The 22,581-nt window shown below is 49.7% G+C and overlaps 8 protein-coding genes across 8 annotated transcripts; 3 read left to right on the forward strand and 5 right to left on the reverse strand.

The window, feature by feature from the left end:
• The first annotated feature begins 1,448 nt into the window (after nt 1-1,448).
• On the forward strand, nt 1,449-3,129 carry BU24DRAFT_251790 (PLP-dependent transferase). The gene is made up of 2 exons (XM_033522388.1): nt 1,449-3,063; nt 3,119-3,129. The coding sequence occupies exon 1, from the start codon at nt 1,599-1,601 to the stop codon at nt 2,952-2,954; it is 1,356 nt and encodes a 451-aa protein (XP_033382399.1). The 5' UTR covers nt 1,449-1,598; the 3' UTR covers nt 2,955-3,063; nt 3,119-3,129.
• A 212-nt stretch (nt 3,130-3,341) lies between these two features.
• Nucleotides 3,342-5,417, reverse strand: BU24DRAFT_425061 (FAD-linked oxidoreductase). The gene has a single exon (XM_033528649.1). The coding sequence runs from the start codon at nt 5,064-5,066 to the stop codon at nt 3,606-3,608; it is 1,461 nt and encodes a 486-aa protein (XP_033382400.1). The 5' UTR covers nt 5,067-5,417; the 3' UTR covers nt 3,342-3,605.
• Nucleotides 5,418-6,862: 1,445 nt separating this feature from the next.
• Nucleotides 6,863-7,640, reverse strand: BU24DRAFT_411747 (uncharacterized protein; the record flags this gene model as incomplete). The annotated part of the gene is made up of 3 exons (XM_033526064.1): nt 6,863-7,251; nt 7,314-7,367; nt 7,496-7,640. The coding sequence occupies 3 exons, from the start codon at nt 7,638-7,640 to the stop codon at nt 6,863-6,865; spliced, it is 588 nt and encodes a 195-aa protein (XP_033382401.1).
• Nucleotides 7,641-8,929: 1,289 nt separating this feature from the next.
• BU24DRAFT_251865 (Di-copper centre-containing protein) lies at nt 8,930-10,658 on the forward strand. Its single transcript, XM_033522389.1, has 3 exons — nt 8,930-9,203; nt 9,254-9,710; nt 9,764-10,658. The coding sequence occupies exons 1-3, from the start codon at nt 9,139-9,141 to the stop codon at nt 10,361-10,363; spliced, it is 1,122 nt and encodes a 373-aa protein (XP_033382402.1). The 5' UTR covers nt 8,930-9,138; the 3' UTR covers nt 10,364-10,658.
• BU24DRAFT_425064 (NAD(P)-binding protein) lies at nt 10,496-11,910 on the reverse strand. Its single transcript, XM_033528650.1, has 4 exons — nt 11,772-11,910; nt 11,264-11,701; nt 10,988-11,207; nt 10,496-10,928 (listed from the first exon to the last, which is right to left on the reverse strand). The coding sequence occupies exons 2-4, from the start codon at nt 11,500-11,502 to the stop codon at nt 10,623-10,625; spliced, it is 765 nt and encodes a 254-aa protein (XP_033382403.1). The 5' UTR covers nt 11,503-11,701; nt 11,772-11,910; the 3' UTR covers nt 10,496-10,622.
• A 1,427-nt stretch (nt 11,911-13,337) lies between these two features.
• On the forward strand, nt 13,338-15,727 carry BU24DRAFT_425066 (uncharacterized protein). The gene is made up of 4 exons (XM_033528651.1): nt 13,338-14,164; nt 14,211-14,745; nt 14,799-14,900; nt 14,951-15,727. Exons 1-4 carry the CDS (start codon nt 13,728-13,730, stop codon nt 15,590-15,592), a joined length of 1,716 nt encoding a protein of 571 aa, XP_033382404.1. The 5' UTR covers nt 13,338-13,727; the 3' UTR covers nt 15,593-15,727.
• Nucleotides 15,728-17,581: 1,854 nt separating this feature from the next.
• On the reverse strand, nt 17,582-18,555 carry BU24DRAFT_373853 (putative glutathione S-transferase 1). Its single transcript, XM_033524539.1, has one exon. It carries the CDS (start codon nt 18,396-18,398, stop codon nt 17,724-17,726), a length of 675 nt encoding a protein of 224 aa, XP_033382405.1. The 5' UTR covers nt 18,399-18,555; the 3' UTR covers nt 17,582-17,723.
• Nucleotides 18,556-20,088: 1,533 nt separating this feature from the next.
• BU24DRAFT_425068 (amino acid transporter) lies at nt 20,089-22,041 on the reverse strand. The gene has a single exon (XM_033528652.1). It carries the CDS (start codon nt 21,920-21,922, stop codon nt 20,399-20,401), a length of 1,524 nt encoding a protein of 507 aa, XP_033382406.1. The 5' UTR covers nt 21,923-22,041; the 3' UTR covers nt 20,089-20,398.
• Nucleotides 22,042-22,581: the final 540 nt, after the last annotated feature.

Raw genomic sequence — 22,581 nt, forward strand, 5'->3', positions numbered from 1 at the left:
CGGAAAGCAAAAGCTTGACGTTGCGTGCAGGCGAAGGATAGTAGGAGGATTGCTCATAGGTAGCTCCAGCAGCATATGCAGCTCTCATGCAGCTTATCTTCCGAGCTCTGAGACAGCACGTATAAAAGTTGATTACCATCCCCATCTATCCGTCTCTAATTGTAGCGAGTGATGTCAATCATAAGTTGCTCATGATGTGCCAGCCAAAACATCATGCTATTTGAAGCTACGCCAACACTAAACTACGACTTCTGATCAATGCAGCAGGTACTACAATGTGAATTTCCATAACGACAAATACCAGCAACAGTAATAGCAATAATAGCAGTAGGTGCGAAAGTAGGAGTGGCGGTACGGGCACCGAGGGGTTGAAAATTTGATATGGCGTAGTTGGAAGGGATGGCGGGGTAATCCGGTACTCGACCCCTCCATCCATTCAGTACACAGGAGGAGGTACTTACAGGTACTTCCTGCTGTGCAGTGTGTACTAGCTACTATTGTGTAGTGTCTAGGTACACACTACCAACTGGCTCAGCCATGATGGAATCACGGAACAATCGGTGGAAGAATTACCCCGCACTAGCACAATCCACTAAGAAAGATCTAACCTCACTGCCTCCCCCTCCCTCTCTCTCCCTCTTTCATCGTCATCGTCATCATCATCACCTCCACCCCTAGTTACACACTAACTACCTACTCGTCCTACTCGTACTAATCGACTTCTACTGTTATCAAATTATTACTCGCCATATCCATTCATATTCGCCATTCCAACTGTACTCTTTTCACTCCATATCTGTTCCACTACTCACCTGTTCTTCTTCTTTTTTTTCCGCCAGACCCTCACCACCATGAACTCTTCTCAATTGATTCCGTCTCATTTCATTCCACCATTGAACATTGTCATCATCATATGCGTATCTTGAATTTCCCAATTGAACTCCTCGCGTCTGTTTCCGAGTCAATTGAATTATTGAAATCTTTGCAATCACATTATCCGGAACGGAACCTCCTCGGTGCAATACAACTAATCAATCATCTCACTCACCCTGAGGCCAGGGACTTATGAGTACCTGGGAGTCTACGATATCGCATACCGTGCCCTGCATAAAATCTCCACGAATGCCTAGATTATAACTCGTATCTGTTCAGTAATCCCGATGATTATGTACAGTGTCGGAATGGATCCAAACGAGCTCCAATTCGATTCATTTCATCCCCGCCCAGGCAGTCTAGCTCCGGTACAGCAATTTGGAGCTCCAATCGCATCATCCGTCGTTTTTGACGACGCCTACATGTCGTTGCATAGGGCGTACACATTGACATGACACGCCATGATAGGTACCGGTACAGGTCGTCAAAATATGCCGAACTCGCAATCGTCTTGACCAATTAGCTTATGACTAACACTAGATACACCTCTTCCCTCCGACCATCATATGATCTCTCTATCATCATCTTTGCTCTTCCGCAATTCTTATATCCATCGTACATTACTTTTCGTTTTCTTCTCCTTCTACTCATTTACTCTCTAGATTGGCAATTGCCCATAGATACCCTCCCAATTGCATCGCCCTCGAGCTAATCAGTCCACCGCCATGTCGCCCAACAACACCCCTCTGTCCCCCGCTACCTACGCCGTCCACGCCGACGACCGCATAAATACCGTCACCGACGTTGCTCCCCCAATCCACCCATCCACCACCTTCCGCTACCCACGTAACCCTGAACAGCTTCAACCCGTACCCAAGGGCTCTGAAGAACATGTCAACCTCACCACACCTCTCATCTACTCTCGTCTCGCCTCCTCTAGCACCAACCGTCTCGAAACCATCCTCGCACCGCTCCTATACCCAGACTCTCCACCATCCTCCTACGAATCTCTTGGGAACCATGTTGTCACGTACACATCAGGCCTCTCTGCCTTTCATGCCCTCCTCGTCAACGTCGTCCCCAAGGTGATCGCCATATCCGGTGGATACCACGGCTGTCACGGCGTGATATCCCTCCACACCAAGATGCACAACCTCCGGACCGTAGACCTCCACGCCGACGAATCCGCCTGGGACGCCGCGGGCCTTGGGAAGGGCGACATCGTGCATCTCGAGACCCCATTGAATCCCACGGGAGAGGCTTACTCCATCGCCCACTTCGCCGCTCGCGCCCACGCACGCGGAGCCCTCCTCTCCGTCGACGCTACCTTCGGTCCCCCGGGACTCCAGAACCCCTTCGCGCTCGGCGCAGACATCGTCATGCACTCCGGCACGAAATATATCGGCGGCCACTCGGACATGCTCTGCGGTGTGCTCGCGACGGCCCCGACGCCGGAGGGATACAAGCGCGCCCTCACCCTCCGCGACGAGCGCATCTTCCTCGGCAGCGTGTTGGGTAGTCTCGAAGGCTGGCTCGGCGTCCGCAGTCTGCGTACGCTCGCCCTACGCGTCCAGCGACAGAGCGAAAGCGCGACGAACATCGTCTCCTGGATCCACTCCGCGCTCAATTCGACCTCCACATCGCCGGAATCCGCACTCGTACGGAAGGTGATATCGCGTGTCACGCACGCCTCCCTCCAGGCCTCCACGCCCGATGCGAAGTGGCTGCAGGAGCAGATGCCGAACGGGTACGGTCCAGTCTTTTCAATCTACACGCACACGCCCGCGCAGGCACGCAGCCTGCCGAGCCACCTCGCGCTGTTCCACCACGCGACGAGTCTGGGAGGCGTGGAGAGCTTGATTGAGTGGCGGCGCATGAGCGACGGCGGCGTCGACGAGCGGTTGTTGAGAGTCAGCATAGGCGTGGAGGACTGGAGGGATCTGAAGGCGGACTTACTGGCGGCTTTCGAGGTCCTGGCGGATGGTGGTGCTAAGGGGAGCGAGGAGGCGACGAAGGAGGTAGTCGTGCAGACGGGCGGGCGGCCAGCAGAGGTGGCTGGCGCGGCGGATGGTAGTATCTAAGTTCTGATTCATATAAAGGGTTCTAAACTAGATAGATAAATACATATCACGATCTTATCGGACTTCATCCATCGTAATTGAGCTAGATGTGCAGTCCGACAGACGGCCTGTCAGTGAACAACATACGGTAGTCCCCTTTACTGGCAATTAACCTAAGTACGTAGATACCCACACTGAAGTCCATACATCCTCTGTACCCAATGCGGATTCCAGTAGTTATCTCAACAGATAATGTACTTGTCCACGCACACGAGACGAATGTTGGCACTACAAGTCAACCCAAGAAGACATATTAATGCCGAAAGTAATATTCATTCATTCATCTGCAATATCTGTCATTAATTATATCAAAACTAGCCTCCCAAGGGTCTTGTTATTTGTCACATGCACCATACCAAAGAATGAGTATATTTTTTGTAAAGTTTGGTTCGAAGTTTTAGCTTTTACTGTTCTTATCTTCTCTTTCGATCACGAAGAGTGTGAGATACCATATACTCGTGATATCCCCTTCCCTTCTCTCCACCCGTCTCCATGCTGATGCTGATATATAAAAAAGAGAAAACCCCTAAAGCCGGTGATGAATGCTCGCTGAAACCCAAGATAGACCAAAAGGAAAAAGTCCACAATGCCGCCTCCGCACTATGCAATCACTCACGACGATCCGCCAAACACCCCCTTCAACCTCCTTAGCAACTCGGCGCCCATGGCCCTCGCGGTGTCCCCCGTGCGTCCTGCGGCCTCCTTATTCTCCGCCGCGCGTCGGATGAGGAAGTTCAGACACTCCCTGACGGTTCCGAACGTGAGCAGCTTCACCACCTTCGCGTTCCCATCCTGCGCCTTCATCGGATGCTGCAGCAGCGCCTGCGTCAACTCGTCCGCCATACCCTGGAGCTGGGCATACGTGAGCCTTGGAAGCTCCCCATTACCCCCCTTCAACTGCTCCGACCGAATCTTCTGTGCCTTCTCAATCGATGGCAAGTTGTGCGTCGCAAGCACGATATTCACCTCCGGGAACTTCCCCTCCCCCTTCACAGCCTCATTCCACTTCTGCGACACCACCGCATCCAGGCACGCATCGTAGCACTTGTCCGTATCCTCCTTCACGTCCCAGATGAGGCCCCTCGGCTCGGAGGTTAGGTACGCACCCCGCACGAGCTTCACACCCGCCACATACCCCTCCCTCTGCGCGGTCGCAAGATGCGCCGCAATCCGCCCGGGAATCGCCTTCAAATAGCACTGGTACGTCGTGTACACGACCGCCCTGCCATCCCTGTTGTACTTCTTCTGCAACGCGAGGTTCCACGCCTCGAGACCCGGGTTCGTCACCTCCTCCTCCGCGCCAGGGAGCAGCGATATCCCGCGCTCGGCAGCGACGGAGCAGGCCGAGTGCATGGCCTCGAGCATCTCGGGGGACGGGTCCTGGCCTGTTTGGAGGAGCCGCAGCGCCTGGCGGCCGAGGCCGGACCACTTGAAGCCGATGAAGTCGCCGGCGTGGGCGACGGACAGGCTCTGCAGCATGCCCTTCTTCCAGGTCTCGATTTCCGCGGCGGTCTCCGCGGGGGAGGGGGGAGCCCCGCCGAGGACTTCGAGCGCGTACTCGAGGATCACGCCGTCGTATCCTAGCACGCGTTTGGACTCGGCGGCTGTGCGGTGGAGTTCGGGGGCGGTTTCGCCGGCGCAGAATTGTGCGTAGATGGTGCGTTTTAGGAGGGCGTTGAGCACGGGGTTGCGGTCGATGGAGAGGAGTGGGGAGGTGGAGTTGAGGATGCGGAGGAGGAGGGCGAAGAAGGTGGAGAGGAGGAGGGGGTATGAGGATAGTGTCATTATGGTGTAGGAGCGGAGGACTTGGGAGAGGGGGAGCCGGGAGAGGAGGGCGGGTGGTGGTTGTGGGGAGGTGGTGGTGGGAGTTTGGGAGGTGAAGAGTTGGGTTGGGGATGGGGGGAGTGGGCTCGCGGACACGGATTGTCGTGTCGTCGAGTGCACTGAGCGTAGGATCTGTGATGTTGCTGCTCGAAGCGGCGACGATGCTTGGAGTTGTGTCTGGCGTCGTAGGGCGAAGAGTGGTGATGCGCTGCGCTCGAGGCGCTGGAGGTGGCGGATCCGGCAAGCCATTGTGGATGTGTGAATGTGAATGATAGACAATGTGGGTTCTATCGACGGTCGCTTTCCAGCTCTTTTATATCAGTCTCTTGACTGTCCCACGGATCCCGTGCCTGGATGACGATATGGTTCGTGGAGTAGAGTATGAGCCTACGCAATGCCCAGCACTTCCGGTACGAATTGGTAGATGGGCTTCTCTTTTGCCACAGAGAATAGTCACTCGTATCTGAGTCGAACTGGTGAGTCGACAGTGCAGTGGTGAAATAGTAGTTAGATAGGTACGATTGACACAGGTACCAGAGGTCGGTGACCCTTTGGGGATTTATATTGCTACGAGGTCGCAATCCCCTCCCCATAGTCATGAATTGATAACAGAACTAAAGGTGTGGGGAACCATTGGACGTTCCAGCTTGGGTGTGAAGGGCTCGGTTTGCGTCGGAAGCTATGGGCATGATGCAGTGATGTGGTAACCATCGCTGTACCACCTTACCCGATCGGGAGGATTTGAAGCGATTGAGGGTTGTGATTGGTTGAGAGGATTAAGCTTGTTTGGGGGAGGGATTGCTTGGTTCGTTTTGCGTGACTACGAGGGGAGATTGTGTGTGTGAACGGTACGGGATTATTGGGAAATGTCGGGTCGGAGGATGGACGTGTGTGAATTAGGATTGATGGTCGCCTTGTTACATGTGTATAATCTACTGTTACTGGTAATTACTTATGTACGGAGGTACTGCGTGTACAATTGGGTTGTCAACACCGTGTGTGCTCCTCCTCGTAGACGGTCGGATTAGTTATACAGTGTCGTCATCCCATACCCCCAATCCTGCTCAGGAACATCCAAGACCCCAAAGGCGAACAAAAGCAATGTCCGTATGAGTAGGTCAGGTCACAAGACGTTACCTGGTACCTCCCCTCTTTGCACGAGATCCAGACCCCCAATCGCAAAGTCCGAATCGGGTAGACCATTCCTCGCCTCTGGCGCTCTCGCTTCTCATACTCCGACGTCAAGCCTTCCCTCTATAGGACTAGTGGACAGTGAATAGTTCAGCCTCAACGCCGAAGGTAGCCATCGCACTAGCACTCTCGTTCGTATCTCGATTGTCTGCCAAAGAAAAGAAAATTGCATATAACCTAACCAAGAGCAAAAAGAAAATTCTCCTGCATGATCGGGAGAAGGCGAACGTGGGGACATTCGAGACTCCACATCTGCCCATTATTATTGATCTCTGGACTGCTGCCGACATCGGTCGTTGAAGTACGAGTGCACTGCGGGGCCGACGATATGCGTGCACTCACAAGGCTGGGCTCGGGATTCGCATTCGTACGTGCAGATGTTGTTAGGTATTTCGTATGTAAGAGGAAATGCACGATGCGTGTGGGAAGGAATGGTCATATGACACGGTACGGACGGGTTATCTCCGATGCGTGCATCGACGCGAATTCATGAATTTGATTTGATTTGATCTACCCCAAGCTGTCCAAGGAGGCTTCAGGGTTACTATCTTCCTCCAATATCAGAATTGCCTATGCTCCCCAGAAGGGCTCCAGACGATTGTGCCCAAGCAACATAGACAAACTGCTTCCAGCGATGTAGTCCTTCCAACTCCGCGCCGCAATGAAAAGAGGGGATGCCAGAGGGTTTGTTGAAGGCACCTCAGTCGACTTACACATATGAGGAAATAGCGATGTGAAAACGTTTGGTCGTCCTCCTGGAGATACTATTCCTCATCAGAATGTCTACCCTTTCATATCAGTGTTGTCCCCCACGCACATTCATGATCGATCAGGACAGTACTTACGCCAGCCAATCAGCGAAGTCTCTTCAAGAACTTCTTGAAGCCCTTCTCCTGCTTGACCTCCTGGACCTCATTGAAGCGTGGGTTTCGAATGCGCGGGAGCGCCGAGATCTCCTCATCCTCACTGTCACCGACCGCCGTGGACGCACCGCTGTCATCCCCTCCGAACTTATTCTGAACGCCAGCACTGTGACCCTCGGTAGACTTCTTGATGCAACGAAACAAGTTGCGGATCTTCTGACGGAAGCTGGTTGGCTTTGCGGGGAGCTCGGTGTCCGCGCGCGGATGCTCTGACGCATTTCGTCCACCACTGTATGCTCCGTGGAGCGTGGACGGGGGTACGTTGTCGGATGAACGCCGCGCTTCGACGTCGCTGTCATGGAACTGATTGTTGTCCTTATCTTCATCCTTCTGTTAACGCAGAAGAACACTTCGGGATACCTGCCGCCCACTGGATACTTACCACGGCTATTTACATTCTCCGCGATCATCTGCGGTATGATGGCCGAGAACCGAGCTGTGTGTCGTAGACGTTTAGAAAACAGTGTTTCCCCCACATAATTCGACTTCACTTAAGATGCGTGTTTGCATGGCAAGGCAAGGCAAGGGAAGGCAAGGCAAGGAGAGAAAAGGCAAACGACATACGCAAACCTGAGTTGGCGCGCCACTGGCGGATGCGGTCGAGTTCTGCATTCGCGGTGCGCTTCTCCAAGAGTTTTTTCTGGCGCTTCTGCTCCTGGTAGGCGATCCTGGATGCTTCGGCGAAGCCGTTGGTGGGTAGGGACATCATCTTTGAGATCGCTTTTTGGCGGGCTTAGTTTGGGATTATGAAGGACTTGAGGTGGGTGAAGTCGCCGCTGGTAGCTGATTGAAGATGGGCGGTATGGCGGTAGGTGAAGTGCCTCGAGGAGCGCCTTTGAGGGAGAGGTTCTGTGAGGTAGAATAGATGGGCCGAACGTACACGATGGATTCGATGAGAGTATAATGAAGCAAGAGATATCTGACGATGCAAAAGTTTGGGAAAAGTTGTTGGAGGTAGTGGAGGATTGAGGTGAGGGTGAGTGATATGATCGATGGACTGAGAGGAAAAAATCTGAGGCAAGGTAAAAGCTATCAGGCTTCACCTTCACTTGAGTTTCGACCCAGGACTCCTAGTGTGAAGTCGAGCTATGACTCTTCCTGGTCTCATGCTCATGGTGAATCCTCTCTCACTAGTTAAACTTGCCCACGACGACGAAGTGACGGCGAGTCTGGTCGAGAAACTGACCGCTAGTCTAATACTGAACAAGATGTTGGAGGGAATTAGTGAGGAAACCGATTTGAGATGATATATATAGGTGATGAACAGCACAGTGATGGATTGCCGCTGGGCCAAATTATGAAGTCAATGACATACAATATGTGCAGACTGTACCGGGAAATGATTGTGCGGGCACGAGGGACGTATCTGGCAGGCGGTGACGTCCCACCGATGGAATGGGATGTTACACACCTCAGTAACACAGTCACTTGTACAAGACACATCTCTCCACCTCCACATCGCTCTCTCCGGATTTCAATTCATAACTCTTTACAGTGTCTTGAAAGCATTCAGATTCGCTCGATATCATTTCCGCTTCGTCTCTAACATTATCAACCTCAACGCGATTTCGTTGCACCCTCATCGTGTTTCTATCTGACCTAAAGTGAGCCCCAGAATGAGGATCAGCAGCATCACCTCCAATTATCTGTTGCTTGCAACAGTTGCGGCAAATGGATATCAAATGAACAGATTCAGGCGTGGTGATGGTTCAGGTGCCGACTCCCTGGCGCATCATATAGCAAAGGAGAACCCCGAAATGGCAGAAACACTAGTTGTCAGCAACACGGCCTTGATAGCGACTGTCTCACCGGATGTCCTCCCCGCTGATTCTTCAGGTAGTGGTAAAAACCTATACACAGTTGATACTTTTCTCACCAGTCTCTCAGCAATCCCAACGTTTATGAAGCTGCTAGAGAAGTCCAGTTTAACCTTCTCGGTAACACAAATGACTGGTCGTCCCGATCCTCGCCCATTGCCTAGCTCTCTTAGAAATACCGAACTTGAATCTGAAATCGATAGTTCTACCGATGAAATTCCTTACCCCACGCTCTATCCTACCGAAGCAACATCAACAACGGATACAGCCACCCCAAGTGAGAGGTCAGAAGTATCTTCAGACGAAGGCCAGCGAACATCCAGTATCCCGATAGAATCCTCCACTCCCGAGTCCTTGTATAGCCTGAATAAGAAATATTCAAGGAACATCATGAATGCTCTAGGGTCATCTAAGGGTAATTGCTCGTCTAAGAATGCTCTCATCCGTCGATCATGGTTGGTTAAGTGCTATACTTGTCTTCGTCTCACTACTGATAGCTTGATAGGTCTCGAATTTCAGATGATGATCGCAAAGACTATCTATCCGCCATTGGTTGCATCAATCGCAGGCTTCAAAATACCATCCATGATGAAGGTCCCACAATTCACACTGACGCCCTCCGTTTCCGTATTGACGACTTTGTATTGGTGCACACAGAATGGAGCTATCTTAGTCTGTTCTCGGGGACCTACTTTCACTGGCACCGATGGTTTTTACATCTCTACGAAACGGCTCTACGAGACGAATGCGGCTACACAGGCACCCTGCCATACTGGGACTTCTCAGAATATGCCGATGACATCACCACGGATCCAATATTTTCTGGCGATTCTGTCTCTATGGGGGGTAACGGAGCTGCTAAATCACACGGATGGGTTCGTGTTAACTACTTCGATGAGAAATTCATGGTTCCGCCAGGTGATGGCGGTGGTTGTGTTTCCACCCCTCTGGAAAACTACACTGTAGGCGTTTCCTTGTTCTTGATACGTATAGCTTTTCTTAACAATCTTCTTAGGCCCGCCTAGGACTTCCATTGGTCTACGACACTGATACAGCCAAGACCACAGACCATCCATGGCCCACATATGATGCTGCTGGCTATGTCGCAATCGTCAAGAACAATGGCTATGACTGGAATGATCGTTGCATCACTCGAGACCTGAGCCCATGGATTGGTCAACTCTTGGAAGCATCTCGCATCGAGTACGACTTATCATGCCCGGACTTTGAGTGCCTAATGAATCGCATCAATGGCCTCGAACCGGCCTACCGATATATCCAGAACCTCGTGAACACTGCGAGATTTGCAGTAGGAGGTCTGCAGCTCGATCCTCTGACCGCGCCTAATGATCCGATATTCTGGCTCATCCAGTCCAATATAGACCGCCTGTTCTCTGTCTGGCAAGGCCAAGATCTGGAAGCTCGTGTTAACCAGACTGCAGGAAAACATAACCCGTGGAATCGGGAGTCGGAGCATCCCTACCATGGCGATCCGGTGAGGCTTGACGAAGACCTGACCATAGGTCCCATCGACCAGATATGGACGCGCTCTACAGGGGACTTCAGCTCTACCATCGATGGGCCTTTACTTTGCTACTACTATGACTCTCATTGACAGGAACGTGGACGAAGATGCATCAACAAGAAATAAAACGGAACAATGGCTCTGAATGGCTCTGAATGGAAACACGACTCCTGAAACATACGCTATGTCAAATGAAATATAGCTAGCTGGTTTATATGTAACGAAGATTGCTTTTGGTAAATGTTGTTTTATGTCTTTGTGCAGAATGTTGCAGCGTTCGTAAAGAGCATATTACCTAAGTATGTTTGTTAAGTCTATATCAATCATGGAAATATGGTGCGCAATGTCCTCAAGTGGTAGACTCCTCATAATCTGCATAATCCTCCTTCTTCAGTACCCGCTGACCGATTTTCGTCATATCCTGGGGCCATAAGGTCTCCTTCGTGAAGCCGTTAATGCACTCATCGATCATCGCTGCGGCGATATCTGACACATGGATGTATGGGTCGTGGGGCATATGCGACAACAATTTCGGTAGCCCAGGTATCTTGGGATGACCAGCTCCATAGATCCCCGAAGGCTTGGTGACTTCGACATGAACTCCAGCATTGACAGCATCCGCAGCAAAGTCCAATACCTCGACCTCGGTCCGTCCCTACAACCGTGAGTCGATTATATACATGGGAGAAACTAGGTCAGGGGAAAGAAACTTACCCGCAAGTAGAGCAGCCGAGCCATATGCTCATCTACCTTCGGTATCTTTTGTGTGGGATCACGTTCCCCGCCGACGCCGGAAGTGTAGACAAATCGAAGCTTGCCATTGTTCGCGACAGAAGCGATCTCACGAAGCCCGTTCATCGTGTAGTCGTGGCAGACCCTTGTCAACTCTTCAAAATCAACACCCTTTGACTTCGAAGGCGTGATAGCCAAAAGCCTAATATTGATGTCAGCTACGCTTGTATTCGGCACCTAAGGCATCATGCGACTGACCATATGCACGCGTCCGCACCTGCGAGCTTTTCTTTCACCTCTGCGGGATATGGACTCAACCAATCCTCTAGAATAACCGTGTGCAACTTGCTCACGTCTGCATCAGCCCCAACACCTTGAGGAACCTGTACGGGTCTGCGAGCTAGCGCGATAATTGATGTGACGGCCTTGTTGCGCAGAGCCAGGCGTATCACCTCCGTGCCCACGAATCCGGTCGCGCCGGTCACGATTAACTTCATTTCCAGTACTGAAGCGTATGTGCGCAGATTGAATCGTCAATTCAAACGTACTCACTTGTAGAGATACTTCGCGGCGACGGTCGGTCTATAGATACTTTGGTAGATATACCTAGGCACATGTTCCCGTCTGTCTGTTAGGCGTCCCGACAGCCACCCCGCACTTCTAGCCAGCCTCGCTGAAAGGTCGTAGGTGGCGGATCTACGCATGCGCTTGTTACCTCTGAGTAGTAGTACAGAGTACTAAGTGCAATGGTGGAATTAGGTCTTACTGTGTACACGCTGCAGATGGGGAGTAGTGGGACGTTGGGAAAAAACGAGAGACTCGCAAGATGGGTTGGGATATTACTGCACATGGCTAGATGTTTGTTCTGCAGCCAGTTAGGATGAGGGAAGGCTTTTGAAATGATATTCCTCGATTGGGTAAGCTGAATAACGGGCAGGAGGGTCGATTTGCGTCTGATAAGAAGTTTGGATGTTGTTGTCGTGCTTTAAGCGGATCTTTCAATGTGATTGGAATGTGGTGCAGGTGTGAGGGACAAGGCGGGGTGTGGTTGCGCATGATGCGTATGTCAACATGTGCGATGGTTTGTCTTATATCACGCGCCATCTTTCAATATTACTTCAAGCATAGATCGGAATAGAAATGCGTTGTACTGACTAACAAGAGTGGCTCATCAAAGCGATAATCGTAAGAATCGTCGCGTACGCTGGTCCCTCCGCGTGAAGATATCTCGATCTCGTGTTGATAGTCATAGCAGCGGAACTCTTCTTATTCAGCGATTGCTTTGCCCAAGCGTGGCAAAACGATTGCCTGTGTGGATATCGAAATCGACCCCGTAGAATAATTGTTGGGAGATGTGAACAGTGGAAAGACGTAACTCGCTGCAATAGCAATAGCAACAGATCCATGTCGAGTTCGCGCATTAGAGCTACTATCAACATCTAGTCGTGACGGTGGTACTGGAATATTTGCAAGACCAATCAAGCTCTCCTTATCCTGCTATAGTGAAATACTAAAATTTCAACCCTCGTGCTTACTACCTAGAGGAGGAGTGATGTAAAGGAACGATATGTAAGGTTAGGCAGAGGATGATGGTGCCTGAAAGCTGGAGCTCCGATTCTAGAGAAGGCTAATAGCACACATCGGGACATACTACTCTGTTGTGAAGCGAAATGCTGCTTAAAATATATTGCGACATGGACATGGCATTGGTTATGTGTTGCCTGCGACCCGTTCTCGATGCTTAGACGTCCTGCTTGTACGAGAGCCTTTTGAACGATAGCTGTTGATGCGCTAATTAGATGGGCGAGCCACATTATTGACATCTTGTATCATGATAGATGTCTCCCACTACATGGCTTGACCTATACGCCGCATTTGGAAGTCAGTTCTTACTGAGCGTTTGCCTAACCTCAGGCTCGCTTGGGGCTACTTCTAAAGTACGTCCCGAGAACATGTCTCAGTTTGAGGACTGCGGAGCTGCGGGAGCGGGAAGCTGCATGTAGCAGGCGCGGTTTCGCGAATGAAGGATTTGAGATGCTACCTTCGATTCACAAGGGTTTAGAATCTGAACTAGTGTCTGTTAGTCGTCAGTATCAACGACTGCCCAGGCGAATGATCATCGCTCGAAGACGCTTCCTGTTAGTTATTGTGATATCAACAAATATCTCATGGCTAGCTATTGAGGATATGGGCGTTTGTGAACGCCAGTTCAGACTATTTTTTGCCTTGCATCTATGTAAGGCTGCGGCACAGCTGGCCTGACCGCCCCCACTCATGAAGGACGAACGCCTCCCAAGTCCGTCGAAACACAGGTCTAACATAGCCACTCCTGCACGTATCCAGCAACCTCATGAACAACATGACCAATAAAAGGGTACCCAAAAAGTCCGAATACGACCCTGAAACGTTCAATTTGGAAAATTCGTTCGGCGCAGCAGATGTAGTGTGCAAAAAAGCACCATCACTGCGTCGAAGGATCCCGCAGTGCATGTAACGTTTTGTCTTGTTGGTTTCATTGTGAACACGAAATATAGGTGACTACATATCTAGTATCATGAAGCTGAACTACAAAACCTTGGCCTTCTGAGCCTCGAGATGTGGGGCATATGAAATAGCGGATAGCCCGCCTAAGGAAACCTTCCTTTCAAGCTCCTAAATCATCTGTCTTGATTGAGGCGATATTCTATATGAAAGCGTATTTGTTTACACGCGAAACATGAGAATGTATTCTACACTGGTCTCCACACTTGCAATCTTCGCGACATGCGCCTTTTCATCACCACTGCTTGACTCAAGCGTTCTTTCGACCACCACGCATGGAACGCTCAAAGCATCCAAGCGACACAGAGATCTCATCGAAAGGGGCACTGAGGTTTTGGTGACGCATGGCATTGAGCTTGTCTATGCTGCAGATCACCTAAGAGGGCCAGTTTTCGCTTCTCAGATTCACCTCCAATCCGATCAAGATGTCGTTTTCCTGGAGGAGTATGACCACCTTCTTGATGAAGTACACTGCAATGAGTCCATCATGCAAGTTAAATTGAAACGACACGGTGGATGCTACGATAGAGCGAGCGAGGCTTGGAGCGGATTGCAAAGCGGATTGTTGGTTTCCTCTCATGAAACCTGCAGTGAGAACGGCGCACATGCTGTCTATAAGTGAGTTGTTTTGCCGCGTGATGTGACTGAAAACTGACCAGCCCAGAATCCTGAGTGTTGAAATCAACGACGATACAGCAACGATAGAGTTCCAACTGGAGGAAACTGTAATCGAAAAGGAATTTCATTCAGCCACTATCGAATTTGGCCATTCGAATGATGCATATGTTGTACACAATCACGGTAGATTGTCACGTCGCCAGAACGCATCGCCGACGGTCACAGAGTTGACGGCCTCCGGCACTGCTACCCAGACTGAGGATGCGACAGCAACAGCAGATCTAGGTTTCTCCCAAGTAGACACTGTTTTCCTGGAAGGCACGAATCTTAACCCTATTGGTCTTGGGTGCAAGAACTGCACTGGTAAGGGCGAGATGATCATTACGACTGGGAAGCTTGAGATAAATCTCCTCAACATGGTGACCGGAGAAGACAACGATCCCATTGAAAGCGGGTTTGTCCAATTTGACGTTCCGAACTTCGAGATGTCTCTGCTTTTCAGCGCCATTCCTTCAATCACGTTTCCGCTCGGCGACTTCATCCCAATTCCCAACTTTTTGATTCCTGGTACAGGGTTTACAGTAAGTTGATCAAGATAATGCTTGTCAAGAACTACTCTAATCTAGTGCTGTAGATTCCCAACATTGCAACATTCGGCGCATTTGTGGATCTAAATGTTTCTTTAGAAGTTGGTCTCAGTGGCGGTGTCGAGTTAGGGTTTGGATTTGACGTCAAGGTAAGTCTCGTACTTGATATGTGTCCTTCTGACATTGCTGACACAATAAGGTCCCAACTTCGGCAATTAGACTGGATATTGCTGAATTGCGAAATTCAAGCATTACTGGGTTTACAGACACCGAAATAACAGCCAAGCCAATCCAGGCCAATGCGTCCGACATAGAGCTTGGAATGAAAGTTGGCTTTAGACCGACACTGAAAGCTGGGTTTGAGATCAGGAACGCATTCAACTTTACAGCAGGGCCATACTTCTCCCTTCCGGAATTCAACATCGCCGTCGCTCAACTCGCGAGTTCGGGCGTTGGCGCTAACTGTGAGGAGAAGGGGGAAACCGTGGAGGACTTCACTAAAGCCTTCCAAAATCTTACGCATGTTGAATATAGCCTCGATCTCGCGGCTGGAATACAAGGCCCTCAAGGCTTCGAGTTCGAGCTGACTCGTACACCAATAGTCGCTGCCACACAATGTCTCGCATATCAGCAAGAGGGAACATCGACGGGATTGGCTGTGGCTACGGAAGTACTCGAGTCCATGAAGGCAAGCGCTTCGGCGACAGCTACTGGGACAATCGTTTCTACGAAGGGGTCATCTGTAGCGTCAAGCATATCGATGGGGCCTTGGGAAAGATTTGGTGTCTTCGGATTAATGTCGAGTGGTGTCGCGACTGCGTTGTTGGCGATCTTGCTCTAATTTTCTTTTCTTGATTACATATCTTCCACGATTTTATGAAGCGATGCGCTGCGCTGGCTGAGATATGCGACTGCGTTGACGAGGTGCTTCCTGTTGATTTCCACCCAGTTGAGCATTTTCGGGCCCATTATGCTATTAGATAATTGTTTTTTGCTTGTAAGGCAAATGTAAAAAAAAACCTAACGTGTTTCATAAGCGAGCTGGCACCCCAAGCGAGCTGGCACCTTTTCATGAGCGCCCCACCAGCGCGTCGATTGCGCGTAATGTCTCAACAACACAATATACAAAAGCCCTATACTGAAGCTGTTATATTACTTGCTATCTCTGATATTAGTTCCCGACGCGTAAAAAGCGTGAAACGCGCAGCAGAGATCTATAACGTTCCCCGATCAACCCTTCAAAGTCGACACGCTGGAATCCCTCTACGAGCCGATTGCGAGCCAAATTCGAAAAAGATGAATAAACTAGAAGAGGAGGCGATAGTTCGGCATATAATTGAGGAGTCAGATCAAGGATTTGCGCCTACGAAGCAGAGCGTGCGCGAAATGGCTGATACTCTCCTGCGAGCACGCGGCGCAGAGCCAGTTGGCAAGAACTGGGTTGATAACTTTGTAAAGCGGACTCCGGAGGTTAAACAACGTTGGAGCCGTCCATACGACTATCAGCGAGCTAAGTGCGAGGATCCAGCGATTATCAAGCGCTGGTTCGACGTAGTAAAGGAGTGGAAACAGAAGTAGGGGGTCGTTGACGACGACATCTATAATTTCGACGAGACTGGGTTTATGATGGGCAAAATTTTATCACAGATGATTATCACAGGCTCGGAGTATTCAGGCAGGAGAAAGAAGATACAGCCTGGTAACCGTGAGTGGGTTACTGTGATCCAAGGCGTAGGAGCTGCGGGGCACCTGCTACCACCCTTCGTCATCTTTGCGGGCAAGGTGCTCATCAATACCTGGTTTGAAGATCTACCTCGCGATTGGGTAATTGAAGTAAGCCCTAATGGCTGGACAAGTAATCAGCTTGCTCTTGCGTGGCTAGAGCACTTTGATAAGCATACAAAGCAGAAGACTATCGGAGCGTGTAGGCTGCTCATAATCGACGGCCATGAGAGCCATAACTCACAGGAATTTCGAGACCGCTGTAAGGAGAAGAATATTAAGCTTCTCTTTATGCCACCGCATTCGTCTCACCTGCTACAACCCTTGGATGTCGCATGTTTCTCGCCGTTGAAGCGCAGGTATGGCGATGTGATCTCAGGCTTGGCGCGCAACCGTATCAATCATATCAGTAAAGAAGCCTTCCTACCTGCGTTTAAGAAGGCGTTTGAGCAGGCATTTACTCAGGATAATATCCGATCAGGGTTCAGAGGTGCTGGATTAGTCCCACATAATCTAGAAGCTGTGTTATTAAAGCTTGATGTGCGAGTACGGACGCCTACACCACCACCTCGCAATACAATCGCATGGGAGGCGCAAACGCCGCGCAACGCAAAAGAAGTAGAGGCGCAGAGTACTCTCATTCAAAAGAGGCTTCAAGATCGCCCTAGGTCCTCAGCAAGCTCTTTAGATAAGAAGATCCACCAGCTAAGTAAAGGTGCTCAGCAAATAGCCCATAATATGGCGTTATTACAGGAGACAGTTAATCGCCTTCAAAGTACAATTGATGAGCAGAATAAACGTAAGAGCCGAAAACGGCGGTATATCCCACGCGAGGACATAGCAGAGTCTCAAACTGTAGGTGAGATAAGTGATCTACTTGCGAGGGACGAGTGTGAGGATAGTAAGATGCCTGCGAAGAGGGTGCGCGGTGAAAGGCGCTGCGGGCGATGTAAGGAGACTGGGCATAATACACGCACCTGCACGGCCGATATTGAGTTAGAGACTGATAGCGAGGCTTCTGAAGAATAGATTAGCTTATTAGGATTTTGATTTTACTGTGATAATAGACTGTAATAAGGTTGCGATGTTCATAAGCTTAGGAAAAGGTGCCAGCTCGCTTGGGGTGCCAGCTCGCTTATGAAACACGTTATTCCATTTATGTCGTTTACTAAAGTCTATATGATGTCATTCCAATTCCGCATATTCAGATTCGCCCGTTCCAAATGCTAATCAAAGATAGCGCCCAAGTATCAATGCTTGAACATTTCCGCAACGACTTCGCCAATCGCTGGCCTCTTCTTCAGATTATCGATCCACCTCTGAACGGTCGGAAACGGGCTCAGATCAAGTCCATCCTCCACGAGGAGCACAGATGATAATACCTGCCAGGGAACAAAGGCCAAATCGGCGTAAGAGAACTTGTCTCCCACGAGCCAAGGTCCATCCTCTCCGTTGGTCTTTTGGGCCTTTAGGTGCGTCTCCAAAACGCCAGTCACACGCTCGATCTCTTTGATGTAACGCTCAACTGCGCCAGGCACCTTCTCCGGATGGTATTTCTTGAACCAGACAGCTTGTCCGTAGTATGGTCCTTGGCCGGAGACCTGGAAAAAGAGCCATTGCTTAGCGTGGTAGTACTCCGATGTACCTGGCTCGAATGAGATCTTTCGTTCTACGTCGTACTTCTCAATCAGATATTCGATGATAGCACCGGACTCCCAAAGTGTGAGGTTGGTGTTGGGATCTTGGATTGCGGGCATGCGTCCATTAGGATTGATGGCAAGGAAATCGGGTTTTTTGAGTTCGGAGAATTCGATCGGGATGATTTCATGAGGAATGTTGAGCTCTTTTACAATCATTGCGATCTTTGGGGGATTTGGGCCTCCCTTGCCCCAGACTTTGATTGGCTGCACAGTTGAAGAGGACATTTTGTGGAATGGTGTTTGTTGCTGTAGAATAGTAATTGAAACTGTGAAGATGATGTGATTATTGTGACTGGTGATGCTTGAGATGTAGCTTGTTATCTACCTCTTTATACATTGCCTGTACCATCAATTCCGCTCCGCATTATGGAAACTTGACCTAGTAACGGAACGGAACTGCGCACACCCTGTGGTGTGGAGGAGGAGCATGCAGGTGGGTCGCGAATTGCTAAGCGGGCGCGAGCGATTACGCCGAAGCGCCGACACTTCATAAACATCCGTGTTACGAACAACAACGCACAGCCCACCGGGGCAAAAACCCCGGACGACGTCTATAGGTACTGTGTAGATGAAGTAAATACAACGATTCGGAATGATTCTTTTACATAGACTGCTATCATTTCATGGAGTCCAAACTACTATGTCATTGAGGTCTGATCGAAACAGGCGTTGGTTTGTTGGTACCGAGTAGCGCCCATGTTTCACAACGCATTCTTGCTTTGAAATCAACAGGCCGCCTTGGTCAATCCGATGCTAAAAGTAGTCCCATTGTAGCATGTCGTATATGCAGGCCTCACTTTGATAGGAATTCGATATTTTTCATAATCTTGCTTTGTAAAGAATCTTACAGAAGAAATGCATCTTTCTACACTCTGAGGTCATATGCCGTTGCAATTCATGCTACTTTGAGGAATCAATGGTTTGGTTGGTATGCTACAAAGATTGTTCACATTTCCGGGAATGTTTTCTGTACAGTGAGAATAATCCTTTGCACTCTGGGTGCTTTTCTTTCCTGCTGATAAAGACGACAGCGAGGAAGTGGGGCCAGTAGCTTAACTTGTTCTAGCACAAACAAGTCCGTCTCCTCGGATAGTTCCCCAAAGCTCCGCCTTCGCTCAATGTACGTCCCATAAGAGGGATAATGTCATGCTCGAGTATCGCTCAGAGAATGTTCTTTTTTTGATACCTGGAATAATTCTGAGTAGCCTCGTGCACATTTCCTATCAATAAAATGTTAAGATTGAGTGAGATCTAGCTCGCTTGTAGACGACACGCTCCATGAACCACCCCGCTTTAGAGCGTAGTTTAAAAGAGATAAGCTTTTGAATCCGGCCTCTTAACCACTGACAGATAGAAACAAGATTGTGGAAATGTGAGAACTTGAATGCTGACCACCATTACACGCGTGGACTCCTCTTCTCACATGCTACCTGAGGCTTTTGCAGGCTTGATTGATCCACACACACTGCACGCTTACACCGTATGCCACGACATATTCCCTCTCTGAATGGTGCTCTATTATCTCACACATGGTGAAGGTTTCATTGCATTTCAAATCTTATCAAGAGGGAGGAACATGGCTGGAGACTACACCTTCGTCGTTCAGTGTCACACAAATATTTCAAAGCCGTTTTCCACGCTCTCAATTCACCCTCGCTTTGGATTGATTGATAAAGGGTAAGGCATATGGCTACCGGCGCAATCGAACCAAATTAACAATGTGTCTGGTGTCTGTATCAACTTAGCGTAAGCCTGCCGCCCTGTTGTCATCAGCTAATGCACGGTCATGTTGGCAGGCACGTACCTTATTAAGACTACCTCTCTTGATGTTACAGCCCGGAAAGCCTTCCTGACCCGTCAATCTTGGGATTGATTCGGTCTAGTGCGCTAATGTACATTTCAGATTTAATCAGTTGTCGACCATTAGTGGTGAGTTACCATAAGATATGTCAACCCCTTCATGCTTTTTGAGGTGTCCTCCCCAAAATGGTTGAAACTGAAGTATTAACTTGATATGAATGAACAATTTGAAATTTGAAAGACAGTGCTTGAACTAGTCATAGCTGATGCGACAGATCATGACAATCAACTTTGACAATCATGGGATACCTGAGTTGGGGACATCACTTCATTGAAGTGGGATTTAAATTGCAGTAGATAAATTGCAGTGGTAAAATTCCCTAAATGACTATAAGATTTGTGTTACACGAATCTATCGCCATCAACTACGCAGTAGCAACGGGTTCAAGCCCAGCAATAGTGATACGGGGCCCGTGGAAGTTCTTCCTCCCGTCGATGACCCATTGAAATGCCGAAATCAAGATGACAATAGAGAATGCCACTATACAATAATTCATAGTTGTACCGGTGACCGGAATTGCCGGAGGGAATAGGAACAAGACAGTTGTAATAATGACATAAATGAGTCCGATGATGTTGGCTGTCCATCCAAGCCAGTCGGGCAAAACGAATGCGCGCTCGGAAAGCCTAGAGCGTCCGTAGGCAAGATTCAAGGCGACTGGAATTCCATAACTGAGGCCCAAAGCTGTGACAGCAGATGCAATGATGGCATTGAATGCGACGGGTGAACCAATGTAAATGAGACCGAAGACGGTGACAACTACAAAGTTTAGGTAGAGCGCGTTCATTGGTACATTCAGAGATGGATGAACCTCCCAGAGCCAGCGAGAGGCCGGAAGGCCACCATCTCGGGCGAAAGCGAAAACCATTCGAGAAGAAGTCGTAAGACAAGCTGTTCCTGCGAATACAAGACAGAGCAAAGGAAACATGAGAAGACATACTGCGCCAGCTCGATTATTTGTCGCAATGTAGAATATTTCCAGCAATGGCCCCGCAGCAGACCCGGTGATTGCGGACATGTTTTCCATGCCGCCTGACGTGAACAAGAGCACGATCAAGAAGATCAGGCCTGTACTAATGCCGATATACTGGCATTCCAACATGATCTTGGGCCCTTCTGATGCCGCGTTTGGGATCTCTTCAATCATGTGTGCCACTGCATCGAAGCCGGTAAGACCTAGGCCTCCCTGAAGGAGGCCTAGAAGCCAAGCGATTCCGTCTGGCCAGCCCGTTGTGTTAATGAAAGTCGCGAATACATATTCGGGTGTCGCGTAGTTTGGCGTGGCGCAAGCCAAAAGCGTAATGGAAATGATGAGGAACCCGCTGATACTCCACAGAAGTGCAAATGAGTTGAGCCGCGGTAGCAATGGCAGCATGAATGCGTTGACGCAAAATGCAAACAACGTGATTCCCATGTAAATGAGAAACAGATGCCATCTTTGTGAGACGTAATCGGCATGCATGAGCGAGATAAGATTTATGACCAATGTGCTGGACAGTGAGCTGTTGGTCGCAACCAGTGCCATCCATCCAAACAAGTTGATCCAGCCAGTGACCCAAGAAAGTCCACGCTTCAAGGAAGGAGGCGCAATCATCGCGACCCAATGGTATTGGCCTCCGGCTGTTGGATACGCGGAGAGGAACTCCGCCAGGCTGGCTGCCAGTGATAGGTTGCAGATCCCTGCGGTGACCAGGCCCCAGATGACAGCAACAGGTCCACCAGATGGTAGTGCCAAAGAAAGGGAAGCAGCGAGAGCAGTCCACGAGTTCAGAATAGCGAAAGCCAGTCCCAGCATAGTCCAACGACTGAAGTTCCGTTGGAAGGACTGCTCATGGCCGAGCTCGGCAAGTTTCGATTCATCCTTGTTCGTGTCCAGATGTTTCTCCATTATGGTTGTCGGCCCGTCTGGATCGAGTGCCGAATGAATGGGTGAATTTGAAAAGAGGTTTCAGACACAAGGACTTCCTATGGAGCCTACTTGGGGGTAGTTATATTACTCGTAAAAAGCTGATCAGGAGGTAGTGGTGCTATCAATATTGTAGGTCAGTAGTAAGGTTAACCATTATCACGGCCAGGCACAGGATGCTCTAACCCAATCAAGCAGGAAATCGTGCTTCCGAGGGTGAGGCTACCCCGCATCCCGAGAGCTTGTCGTTCTCTAATCTCGATTGGGAAGGTTTTTGGGCCACTCAGATAAGAGTATGCTATGAACCTCAATCTGATATGGAACAACATAGGAAAGATAGGGCGCACAAATCAAGTCAGGCATTGTCAGGGTCAATCTGTTCAACCTTGTGTTGCTCGCGACGTGGACGAAAAACCTGCCCAAGGAAGTCTAGTACTATGCGGCAATTAGCGTTTATGGTACTTCAGTGATACGCACGGCCCAATTGCATACGAGAGATACGATTAATGAAGCCATATAGTTCCTGAGAACGATAAGCTTAAACGCGCCGAAGCACCTCGTGGTCGCATGTACCCCGCGTTGTGCCGCGCTCGCGGGTTGACTGTACCCCATATCGGTCGCATGTACTTGCCCGACTAGGA

The sequence above is a fragment of the Aaosphaeria arxii genome, assembly GCF_010015735.1.
Source record: "Aaosphaeria arxii CBS 175.79 unplaced genomic scaffold BU24scaffold_6, whole genome shotgun sequence".
Taxonomy (NCBI): domain Eukaryota; kingdom Fungi; phylum Ascomycota; class Dothideomycetes; order Pleosporales; genus Aaosphaeria; species Aaosphaeria arxii.